Consider the following 12,517-nt stretch of genomic DNA (forward strand, 5'->3'; position numbering starts at 1 on the left):
AAAGAAAAAAATATTCATCTGATACATTTTTACAGCTGTTTAATTTAGTGGCTTTTTCATCCACAAACAACAAGAAAGTTGTGTAACAAATTATTATAAAATAGAAAGAGTCATCTACATCTAAAAGAGTTGAAATAATAATTTCATTATTAATAATTTAACCAGGCATCACAATAATATTTTTTGCATTTTGAGATTAAATTAAAGTTTATTTTTTGGTTCATCATAGGTCTAATGGAAGAGAAAGGGGAAATTCAAAGACAAAATGAAATGGAGGATGAACATCAGCACCACAATTTTATAAGTCAAGAACATTGCTCACAAACTGACGAGGATTCATCTCAAGAAAGAGCAGAAGCCAAAATCTCTTTTGCATGCCATGTTAATGGTGAGACGTTTTCACAAAAAGGACATTTAAATGTTAACCTAAAGACTTACACAGAAATAAAGCTATACACCTGTCCGCAGTGTGATAAATGTTTTAAACAACAAAGAAGTCTTAATTCTCACATAAAGACTCATACAGGAGAAAGGCCATACAGCTGTCCTCATTGTGAACAGTCCTACAAAGAAAAAAGGCACCTTAAGGAGCATTTAGTTACTCACACTGGTGAGAAGCCTTTCACGTGCCCTCAGTGTGATAAGTGTTTTTTACGAAAAAGAAATCGTAATGTTCACCTTAAGACTCACACTGGAGAAAAGACAAACACATGTGAAACGTCCTCGAAAGAACACAAAATAGGTCACAGTGACCACAAGCCTTTCTCTTGCCCTCAATGTGAAAAGAGTTTTACTCAAAGAGGAACCCTTACTGTTCACATGAGGATTCACAGTTTTAATGGGCCTTACACCTGTCCTCATTGCGGGAAGAGTTTAACAACAAAACCACATTTAGAGAGTCACATACGAGTCCACACTGGAGAGAAACCTTTCAGATGCCCGCAATGTGACAAGAGTTTTAAACAACGTGCACATCTTCTGTCTCACATACGAATTCATACAGGTGAGAAGCCTTACTCGTGCCATCTGTGTGGTAAGGGTTACTCACAGGCAAGAAATCTCAAATTTCATCTGCTGTCTTACCATTGTGTAGAAAACCCCTAAAAGTGTTCACATTGTGTAAAGAGTTTTATTGAGTCTGTGACGCTGATCAAACACAAGTGACTGTATACTGGAGAGAAGCTGCACTGCTGTCATTCATGTTGGAGAAGTTTAAGACAATCACACGGCTGCAGACTCGCAGAGAAAAGCGCTGTCTGCAGTACTCCAAAATATATTCAAGTGGTGATATTTGTTCCTGTAGCTCATGTCGTAGAGCATTATGTTAACAGTGCAAAAGGTCATGGGTTCAATCCCAAGAACACTTATTTTGATAAAATGTATCTTTAATGTATTGTATCTTGCTTTGGATAAAAGTGTCAGACAAATGCATTAAAATGTAAATGTTTTTTCATGATTTATTTTTTTATGTCAAAGTAGCAGTACTATTAGATTTGCACTCAATAGAGTGATCGTCTGTGACCACTGAATCCTTTAAAACACATCTGAAGACACAACTCTCCTGCATTCATTGGATTATCCCCTAATTCACAACTTTCCACTGTTAACTTAAACATTACTTACAATATTATTTATGAACTTATGCGCTATTTACTTCTGGCTTCAACACTATTTCTACTTGTGAGCATAGCTTTGAGTACTATGCTTTTTATTGGTGCTTAAGACAAAATTCTTAATGCTTCTACATTTGTTTTAGATAAAAGTGTTTGCTAAATGAATAAATATACATTTATTATTGATCTAATGAGTTGAATCAGGTGTTAGATGAAGGAGAAGAGCTGATTATCACTAATTTACTTAATCTGAAAGATTACAAGCTATCATTACACTCATGTGTTGACCGCCTGTGTTTGTGTACCCTTAACTGTATGTGTAGAAGCAAAATGGAAATATACTCTTGAGCTTCAGACAGCTGCACTGAAGCATTTTTAACTAGATTAGTATTCTTTTCCAGTTAGTTTTATCTTTACAAGTGTGCCCTTCCTGCTAAAAAAACAATAGACACCATCACATAAATGCTTTTGGTTTTATTGGGAATTTTATTGGTTCTAATGCAATATGGCCCAAAACACACTACAGTGCTGTGGTTTTAATGGTAAAAGCTAATGGTTCCTATTGGTATTTTAATGGAAACCATTAGAATTTTCTGTAATGGTTTTATTGTTTTTTCAGCATGGCTGGGCCTTATGAGTTATTTGTTCATAAATCAGTCTGCACTAGTTATCATGTTTCTTTGCAAGTTCATCTAGTAAACACTGAATAACGACAGATGTGATGGTTTGCAATATTTTAAGATATACTTTATTTCATCAATCTTTAATTAATGTTTCGTTATATTGTTTTCATAAAGTGTAGTTTTTATGTAAATGTTAGTCGTAATTAAGATGCAGTGTTATTCGTTGGTAGAGTCTGTACTGTAATGTGAGATATTTAAACTTAAATATATTTGTTCTACCCATACAGTTAGATTTGTATATTTTCTTTGCTGTAAAACAAGATAGTTCATTAATTTCGTTGCCTTTTACAAATATTAAACATACATAAAAAGGGACTTTTATTTTGCCTCTTTGAGCCTGCCGTGGAATGATGTCATAAGAGTTGCGCTGCAGCTCGTCTGTCGGTTGAGGGAAGATTGAGGTGTTTATGTGAGGTAAATAAAACGATACAACGTATTTTTTTAAAGATTTTTTTAACGAAAGATTCTCCAGTAACTTAAATATAAATGTTAAATAATGTTACCGTATTGTAATACTTTATTGTAAACAAGTACTGAGAGTTGTTTCAGAGCCAACATTTATACAAGGCAATAAACAAAGAATTTAACTTACTTGACTTTTAAACCTGTTAATGAGCTTTACATGAATTTTAAAGAATATACACACTCCTCTTTTCCATACAGTTATTTAACATAGCAGATGGATAATTGTTGTTGTTAGTAAAATTTATCAGGATTATAACTTGGGCATGGATATTACAGTTACAAATGTACTCATGCGATTTGTCCAAATATTTATGCCCACAAATAGAAAATACAACATGACATGATCTTCCTCAGTTAATGTTAAAGATATTAAGGTTTTGTTTTCACAGAATGGTCTTTACATATATACATGTAAGATGATTTTATGTAGAAAACTGTAAATCACAAAAAAATGACTGATTGAATTGTTAAATAATAACTTTGGCCATTTGTATATCTTCACAGGTAGATGCTGAAGAAACAATCTTAAATGACACAATCTTGATTGAAGTCACTATCACACCAGTTCATCTATAAATACTGTGAAGAATTCAAACAAGCAGCTGCTGTCACAACACATTCAACTACTCTACTATTCTGATCCACTGTTGTAATGATGGAGTGTGTTAAAGAGGAGACTGATCCTGAATCATTCACAATAACACCTCAACATACTCAACAAAGAGGTTTGTGTTTTGATTTAAAATAGTCAGATCAAGAGTCTAAGACGCGGCACGTATTAAGTCCAGGTGCGTGCGAGAAGGAGTCCGCACACATTACAAGCTTTCTCGCACAAAGTGAAGCCCACAAACCCTCTCGTGCGAGAAAAGCATACAATATGCATGTTAATGTGAAACTCTGATAATAAAAATAATAACTATCTATCATCATAAATGCCCGGTATCTGCCATATGCTGGTTCGGGACATTCCTAATTGAGGTTTTAGTAGACCATTAATCAGATGGAAAAAATGCTGTGTTCTGATATTACTTAAAAATAATATTTTGACATGTTACTATGTTAATTTTAGACCTCATGGAAATAAAGGAGGAAGGTGAAGAACACGAAGTGAAAGAGGAGCACCAACAGAGTTTTATAACTGAAGAAAATTCATTCAGCTCCTCACAAACTGAAGAGAATTTACCTAAAGCAAGAGCTAAAGCCAAAAGATCTCTTGCTTGCCATTTTTGTAATAAGACTTACTCACAAAAAGGGCACCTAACGTATCACATAAGGATTCACACTGGTGAGAGGCCTTATGGATGCTCCCAGTGTAAGAAGACTTTCCAAACAAAATCAAATCTAGACCGTCACGTACAAGTTCACACTGGAGGGAAACCTTTCACGTGCCCTCAGTGTGATAAAACTTTCAAATCAAAATCAAATCTAAAGAGTCACATACGAATTCATACAGGTGAGAAGCCTTACTCATGCCATCTGTGTGACAAAAGTTACACACTAGCACAAAGTCTCAAACTTCATCTGCAGTTTCATTCGAATGAAAAGCCGTTTAGCTGCGATCAGTGCGGCCATACGTGTCCTTCAGCAAAACACCTAAAGAAACACCAGTTGATTCATACAGGTGAGAAGCCGTATTTGTGTTCTGTTTGTGGGAAGAGTTTTCGATATCTCGAAAATATTAGAGCGCACCAGAAAAGGCACGTGGGTGTGAAAAACCATGTGTGCTCTGTGTGTGATAAAGCCTTTCTGACAACCAATGACCTGGAGCAACATCAGAAGATCCATAATGAAGAAAACCCCTAAAAGTGTTCACATTGTGTAAAGAGTTTTATTGAGTCTGTGACGCTGATCAAACACAAGTGACTGTTTACTGGAGAGAAGCTGCACCGCTGTCATTCATGTTGGAGAAGTTTCAGACGATCACACAGCTGCAGACTCACAGAGAAAAGAGCAGTGAACAAAGATCAACTTTAGTCTTCAGGTCCAAGCACATGATGTGAAATGAAGATAAAACTCACAATTGAATTACTCCAAAATATATACATTTTATTGAAATTTGATAGCTCAACATACAGCTGCCCTGGAGTACTTGACTAGATTGGGATACCTTTCCAGTTAACTTTATCTAAAGGCATGTGTGCCCTGGCTCTTAAAAGTTATTTGTCTAAAATCAGCCTTCATTGGTTGCCATGTTTGTTTTTAAGTCCATCCAGTAAACAATCAAAAAGTAAAGATGTGATGTTTTAAGATATACTTTATTTATGTAGTTTTCATAAAGTGTAGTTTATTTACTTTGATATGTAAATTTAATCATAATTAAGATGCAGTGTTATTTATTTGGTAGAGTATATATTGTAATCGTTTGACAAATGTGTTATATTTAACCTTGAATATATTTATTTTACCCATACATTCATGATTTTAATATTTTCTTGGGTGTAGAAGATGATAGTTCAATAATTTTCTTTTCATTTCACGAATATTGAACATAGATTGAATAAAGGGACTTTTATTTTGCATACTATAACGCACGAAAGTTGTTGGGAAATCAATTCGGACAACAATTTATGACAATAGAACATTTATTGAGAAAAACATCTTATGTTAAAGTCTTGATTTTGTAAATATTTACCTAAAACCTACTGCGTTAATTGATACATTATAATAGGTTAAGTTAACGCGTTATCATCTGCTCACACTCCAGTCTAGTAGGTGGCGATAATGCGCTATTAAACTGATTTGCCAACCGTCAGAAAAAAATTGAAGAAGAGGAAGTGACGTCATAAGAGTTGCGCTGCAGCTCGTCTGTCTCAGGGGGGCAGGGTTTCATATTTTATTGAAGCTTCCCCGGATGCCGCCATTGCTTAGCGAACACCCACCTGCTGTTAGCATCCCATTGACTCCCATTCATTTTGGCGTCACTTTGACAGCGAATAACTTTACATCTGAGGCGTTTTAAGACTCCATTTGTCCATTAATTATTTCTAAAGAAACACGAAAATGTATAAAAGGCTCCATTACCATGTATCTTACGTTATGGCCCAGTAGAAGCAGTTTTTGTAAAAATAGGCTAACGAATGCGTCATAACCACGCGACTCTCTGTCGCACAGTAGAGAGATTACCGTATGGACTGGGAGAGAAGCTCACAGGCAATCTTTTATTGACTATGAGGCAATCGGGTGGACGTGAAGGCATAAAGTCAAGGGAGATTATTAATCAGAATACTTACCAAAATTCGCTCCTGTTCACGCTCGTCGTCTCTGCAAGATTCGGTAGGTGATTCAGATTTCCCGTGGCACGGCTATTAGAAGACTTACAATTTTCAGACAGGTTGCTCACGTGACATCTACGTCATTAAGCTCAGTTTGAGTCTGCGCAGTACGCTCGACACCCAGGAAGTGCGTGCTTCTAATTGACTTCACTTGTCTCCGTTGAATCCAATGGGGTCGCTGTGTCCATTTCTTTTACTGTCTATGGTCTGTCTGTTAAAAGAAGATTGTGGTGTTTGTGTGAGGTAAATAAAACGATACAAAATATTTTTTAATTATTTTTATAAAGAAAGAAACTGCAGCAACTTAAATACAAATATTAATTTATTACAGATTACATTATTGTAAAGTACTTAAAGCTGTTTCACTAGAGCTTCATGTACTTCATTTATACAAAGTGAGGAACAAATACTGAGATTTACTTCACTTTTAAGCCATTCAGGACAGGTATGTATTTCAGATCTGTTGGTGAGCTTTACATGAATTTTAAGGAACATACATGCTCCTCTATTCTATACAGTTCTTTACTCATAAAAGATTATTAATTGCTGTTGCTAGTAAAATTGTTTGGGATCATAACTTGTGGGACATGGGAATTACAGTTACAAATGTACTATGTTTTTCCATTTGAAAATTGTTGAACAAGACATGTGATTTGTATTATCCAAATTATTATACCCACTAATAGAAAACACAACTAATGACTCTCCTTCCGGTTTATTGTTCGTTATGTACAGTTGAAAGGCGGCTTTAAAGTGACTTAAATTCAGACAAAGATGACCGGTGGGCCGGAAAAGATGATTGGAGGGCCGCATTTGGCCCGCGGGCTGCCAGTTAACATCTTGTCATTGATATTTGGCACCAGGCTATCGATTTTCGCAATGCACGGAAACCAGTGGTGGCCGGTGACTTCTTTTTTCAAGGTGCGCACGATGCGAAGTTCATCACAACATGTATGTAGCCCGTCATGTGTGTGGTTCGGAATTTCAAAGTGTGTGTTCGGCGTGTCGAGTGACCTATGTGCATCACGTGTCTTGTCAAAATAAGTTCCTGCTGCAGACGCGTTTGCCAGAAACTCACATAATCTCATGCGTAATTAGGGTTTACTGTTAAGGGAGTGTCTTGCGTGTATTTTGTGAACGTGAGCGTCTCTTATCATAAACTATTTTGACACGTGTGCAGCAGGCACTTATTTTGGCGGGACACGTTATGCACATGGTTCACGTGAGGCAACAAAGTGATATTTTGAAAACACGAGCAACACACGACACTCCGAACACACATTTTAAATTTGCACCCCTTGGAAGAGCAGTCACTAGCCGCAACTGACAGAGATTGCAATACATTGCCATGTCAATATTTTGTCCCACCCCTAATTCATGTGTGTGTGCACTATGCAGTTAAGTTATAATGATATATATTCCATTGTGACTATTAGATATTATTACGTTTACAGGCTATTGTGGATTTTTTTGTCATATTTAAAATATAATTTATTTTAAAGCGCCACACAGATCCAAAATCAAAAATGATCTGTATTGCAGTGTCATGTAGCTGTCCATCAATGTAAACAATGTGCAAAGTAGTTAAACCAAAAAGGGAACGATTAATAAAGTTATTGGCTTCTAAAGTAGGGAGTTGACTCTGAATCACTGAAACGAGTCGTCATATAGTTTGAATCTCCTAGCTGTCTCTATCTACATAGATACGAACACTTATAATAATCTCCGCCTACAGTCTTGCACGGGAGAAACAAAAGCTCTGACCTGCCCACAGACACTTCAGCTAGTTAGTGTGTAAATAGATGTTAATGAGACGCTGTGTTTTCAGATGTGAAGGCAAGTTTGAAGATATGGAGAATCATTGGTTAAAATTACTTTTTCACAAAGGGATTTACTAAACTTTTGGCAATGAAAGATGGTTCAGTACCCACTTTATTTGGAACAACATGCGTCTCCTAACCACAACCTGTAAGTATGATTGAAAAATGTTAATGTCTGTCGTCGTTTTTATAACTTGGACTAATGATGAACGATGTGTATTAATGTCGGTGTTTAAACTCTTAATATACTGTCAGGGAGTCACATTAGCAAGCGGCTAATGCATGTTGCACTTACGTTTTGCTATGGCTCAGTTAGCTTACATACATGCTTAAAGGCGCTCTAAGCTAATCTGCGAGACGTCACTTTTTGTTGATGTTTGAACTGTTTTCAAACAAACGGAGCGTAGCTAACTCCTCCCCCTACTTTCCGTGTTTTCATGAGTGCGCCCAACCCCCACCCCCAAATCCTTCTTGTCGTTTATTGGCTGGAACACTTCGTTTTGTTTTGCGGTGCTAGTTTGGCCACTGTGTTGTTTATATTGAAGTTTGTGTAGCCTAGGCTGTCTACAGAGATTGCGTTTTTTACAGTTTAATCAGTGGACAGGCAGCAAGCAGATAGTGAGAAGATGTTTGCTGTATGTAACAAAAAATGTTTTATATATATATATATATATATATATATATAAACTTTATTACAGGCTCTAGGCCCAACATCATGACATACAACATAACAGAGGGAATAAAAACATACACACATAAAAACATACTTTGATTCATTAGAGTCTTAACAGGCACCCATACCATTGTTTCCACAAATATGATTGATATCTAACTGAGCTGTATCTGGGGCTTGTGAGCATCACTATAATACAATTTTGAGACTCATCAAGTCTGGACATGAACTTAAACATTAGGTTCCTCAAGAGAGCCTGTAAAGTGCTTAGCCCTGAGTCACAGAAGAGCTTACTTGCACTGCTACTCCTGGGCTTGTTCAGAAGTATCCTCAGGCAGTCATTATATGCTACCTGAAGTTTGCGCATGGTCTCCTTTTTGTATCTGACCCACAATGGGGCTGCATAGATAGGGGTGCAATATGCACGAAACAAGCTCACTTTCACATCATCAGAACAGTGATGGAATTTTCGGTCTAAAACGCGTGGATTCGCTTAGAGCACCTTTAAATGAGTGTAAAAACATTAGTTTCTGTTGTCGTTTTTATTGCTTGGATTAATTATGAATGATGTCGTTGTTTAAACTCTTAATATACTTTCAGGGAGTCACGTTAGCAAGCGGCTAATGCATGTTGCACTTACAGTTTTGCTATAGCCCATTTAGCTTACATAAATGCTTAAATGAGTGTAAAAACGATAGTTTCTGTCGTTGTTTTTATTGCTTGGATTAATGATAAATTATGTTTGTTGATGTTGCTAATGTCTTTTCAGTAAGTCATGTTAGCACTAGGTCAATACATGTTGTACTATTGTTAGTCTGTGCCACGGTTCTGTGGTCTGTGCGGAGACTCTGTCAGTTGACCAATCAGAGCAGAGTAGGCTACTGAAAGGTGGGGTTTAGGCAGACTAGAGTCGTTGAACGGCTTCACACGAATCGTTTGGGTATCTCTGAGAAATGGGGTAATATTAAATGTATATTTTGAGAAAGTGTTTTTTGACATTGCATGCATTTAAACCTGTTGTCCGGGACTTATAAACAGTGATAGGACGCTTAAAATTAGCATCCTACTGGCTCTTTAATTTTGTTCTGAATTTAATATTTTTTTAATTATTTGAACAATGAAAACCGTGCGCAATTATGAGGATAATTCAGAGGATTTTAAAATCAGTACGAGCCTGTTTAGCAGTGTTTTGAAAACTATTTTTATGGAACTCTATGACTTTTAATAAAAAGTGCTATAATTGTAATTCATAGTTTTTAGTTTCGTCAAATAACAAAAAGACCAGACACCTTGAAGCCCATGAAAAATCTCCCCAAAACAGCATGTACGAAGTGGAAAAACATGCATGCAACAGTTAACCTCTTATTTTAAGAGATAACCCTGGGTATTCATAATCTGACATTTCACACTGTGCATTCCTAAACCCTAGGTCAGGTGTGTGAAACCCTGCTCATACACACCTGTCTGTAATCATCAAGCAACCCTGAACACCTTGACTAGCTGCTTCAGCTGTGTTTAATTGGGGTCATAACATTCTAACCCTGCTTTGTTTCACACTGCATGCATTTGGCATCGCAATGCGGGGTTAACCCCACAAAAGCGGTGCTAACCCTACTTCTAAACAAGGTGTCATAACCCTGGGTTAATTTCAGGGATAACCCTGCTTCTAAATTTAAAGTGTAAAATGATCCTTAACCTAGGGTAAAAACAAGGTTTAGAATAAAGATGACCCAGGGTTAATTAAGCCTAGTGTGAAAAGCCCTATTGTTATTGTAAGCTGTGTGTAATAATTCAATGTAGCTGCCTTGACAAAAGGGAACTTTGGCCCCCCGCACGTGCCTCGTAGATATACCAACCATCACAATAATCTTTTGAATTTTTAGGTGAAATTGAGATTTAATTTTTGTTGATTTAATCTGATGTTACTTTGTTCATTATAGGTCTAATGGGGATGAAATAGGAAGGTCAAGAACAAAATAAAATGGAGCATGACCATCAGTACCACAAAAGTCAAGAAAATTGCTTACAGACTGATGAGGATTCATCTCAAGAAAGAGCAGAAGACACAATATCTTTTGCATGCCATCTTTATGGTGAGGCTTTTTCACAAAAAGGACATTTAAATGTTGACATAAAGCCTCAAACGGGAGAATTGCAAAACACCTTTCCTCAACGTGAAAAGACTTTCACAAGTAAAAGCCACCCTGAGGATCATTTAGTAAATCACACTGGTGAGAGGACCTTTGCGTGCCCTCACTGTCAGAAGACTTTCAAATTAAAAGGAGATCTTAAGAAACATTTAATAATTCACACAGATAAGGGGCCCTTCATTTGCCCAAAATGTAGAAAGATCTACAGACAAAAAAAACACCTTGAGAAACATTTATTACGGCACACTGGTGAGAGGAACTTTGCATGCCCTCAGTGTGATAAGTGTTTTGAACGACAAAGAAATCTTACTGTCCACTTAAAGACTCACACTGGAGAAAGGCCCTACAGCTGTCCTCAGTGTGACAAGTGTTTTAAACAACAGGCAACTCTAAATGTTCACATACAGACTCACTCTACTGAAAGGCCACACGCCTGTCCTCATTGTGGAAAGACTTTCAGACAAAAAAAGCACGTTACGGAACATTTAGTGATTCACACCCGTGAGAAGACCTTCACCTGCCCTCAGTGTCATAAGAGTTTTTTACGAAGTAGTAGTCTTTATGTTCACTTAAAGAAGCACACTGGAGAAAGACCATTCACATGCCCTCATTGTGATAAGGGTTTTTTACAAAAAAGTACTCTTTATGTTCACTTAAAGACGCACACTGGAGAAAGGCCCTACAGCTGCCCTCAGTGTGGAAAGACTTACAGAAATACTTGTGCCCTAAAGGATCATTTAGTTACTCACAGTGTTGAGAAGCCCTTCATCTGCCCTCAGTGTGATAAGGGTTTTTCACGAAAAAGTGCTCTTAATGTTCACTTACAGACTCACACTGGAGAAAGACGCTTCACATGCCCTGAGTGTGATAAGAGTTTTTCACGAAAATGTAGGCTTGATTTTCACTTAAAGACTCACGCTGGAGAAGAGACAAACATATGTGAACCACCAAAGCCTTTTTCTTGCCCTCAATGTGGAAAAAGTTATATACACAGCGCAAGCCTTTATAATCATATGAGGATTCACAGTGGTTATAGCCCTTACACCTGTCCTCATTGTGGAAAGAGTTCCACAACAAAAAAACATTTGGAGAATCACATACGCATTCACACTGGAGAGAAACCTTTCAGGTGCCCGCAGTGTGACAAGAGTTTTAAAGAACGAGGAGCTCTTCTGTGCCACATAAGAATCCATACAGGTGAGAAGCCTTACTCGTGCCATCTGTGTGATAAGAGCTTTTGCCAAAAAGAAAATCTTAAGGTGCACATACGAGTTCATACAGGTGAGAAGCCTTACTTATGCCATCTGTGTGATAACCGTTACGCACGGGCACGAAGTCTCAGATTGCATCTGCTGTCTGACCATTCTGTAGAAAATCCCTAAAAGTGCTCACATTGAGGAAAGAGTTTTATTGAGTCTGTGACGCTGATCAAACACAAGTGACTGTATACTGGAGAGAAGCTGCATCGCTGTCATTCATGTTGGAGAAGTTTCAGACGATCACACAGCTGCAGACTCACAGAGAAAAAAGCGATGTCTGTAAAGAGGGAACAAAGATCAACTTCAGTCTTCAGGTCCAAGCACATGATGGGAAATGAAGATAAACTATACAATTAAATTAATTACTTTATATATAATATTAGTTTAATTTGCTGAGATTTGATTGCTCAACATACAATTTGCCCGAATGAGTTAACTAGATTAAGATATTCCTTTTGTTATTTTTATACATATATGTGTGTACCCTGGCTCTTATGAGTTATTTGTTCATAAATCAGTCTGCATTAGTTGTCATGTTTCTTTTGAGTGCATCCATAAAACAATGAAAATAAAGATTTGATG

General features: G+C 37.0%; 3 protein-coding genes across 10 annotated transcripts in view; all 3 read left to right on the forward strand.

Moving 5' to 3' along the window:
* Positions 1 to 1,448, forward strand: part of LOC129451677 (uncharacterized) — a 53,545-nt gene extending 52,097 nt beyond the window's left edge. Inside the window, exon 6 of the mRNA XM_073859475.1 lies at positions 230 to 1,448. The gene's annotated coding sequence lies outside the window, so the exon portion shown is untranslated. The remainder of the gene's footprint in view (positions 1 to 229) is intronic.
* Positions 1 to 5,173, forward strand: part of LOC129451691 (uncharacterized) — a 28,259-nt gene extending 23,086 nt beyond the window's left edge. Inside the window, exon 3 of the mRNA XM_073859467.1 lies at positions 3,831 to 5,173. Within this exon, the coding sequence (XP_073715568.1) occupies positions 3,831 to 4,564 (734 nt within the window). The 3' untranslated portion in view covers positions 4,565 to 5,173. The remainder of the gene's footprint in view (positions 1 to 3,830) is intronic.
* LOC129451734 (uncharacterized) lies at positions 2,649 to 12,508 on the forward strand. 8 transcript variants are annotated; one of them, XM_073859470.1, is made up of 5 exons: positions 6,230 to 6,276; positions 6,365 to 6,478; positions 6,769 to 6,954; positions 7,862 to 8,001; positions 10,467 to 12,508. In XM_073859470.1, the coding sequence occupies exon 5, from the start codon at positions 10,508 to 10,510 to the stop codon at positions 12,056 to 12,058; it is 1,551 nt and encodes a 516-aa protein (XP_073715571.1). In that variant the 5' UTR covers positions 6,230 to 6,276; positions 6,365 to 6,478; positions 6,769 to 6,954; positions 7,862 to 8,001; positions 10,467 to 10,507; the 3' UTR covers positions 12,059 to 12,508. The 8 variants fall into 8 exon arrangements, with proteins under 8 accessions (XP_073715569.1, XP_073715571.1, XP_055071121.2 ...); XM_055215146.2 differs by lacking the exon at positions 7,862 to 8,001; XM_073859469.1 differs by lacking the exon at positions 6,769 to 6,954.
* The last annotated feature ends 9 nt before the right edge of the window (positions 12,509 to 12,517 follow it).

Source organism: Misgurnus anguillicaudatus, chromosome 21, assembly GCF_027580225.2.
Source record: "Misgurnus anguillicaudatus chromosome 21, ASM2758022v2, whole genome shotgun sequence".
Taxonomy (NCBI): domain Eukaryota; kingdom Metazoa; phylum Chordata; class Actinopteri; order Cypriniformes; family Cobitidae; genus Misgurnus; species Misgurnus anguillicaudatus.

Excerpts from the sequence above, each read along its gene's own strand:
- LOC129451734 (XM_073859468.1), top strand. The coding sequence starts at position 10,508 with ATGGAGCATGACCATCAGTACCACAAAAGTCAAGAAAATTGCTTACAG.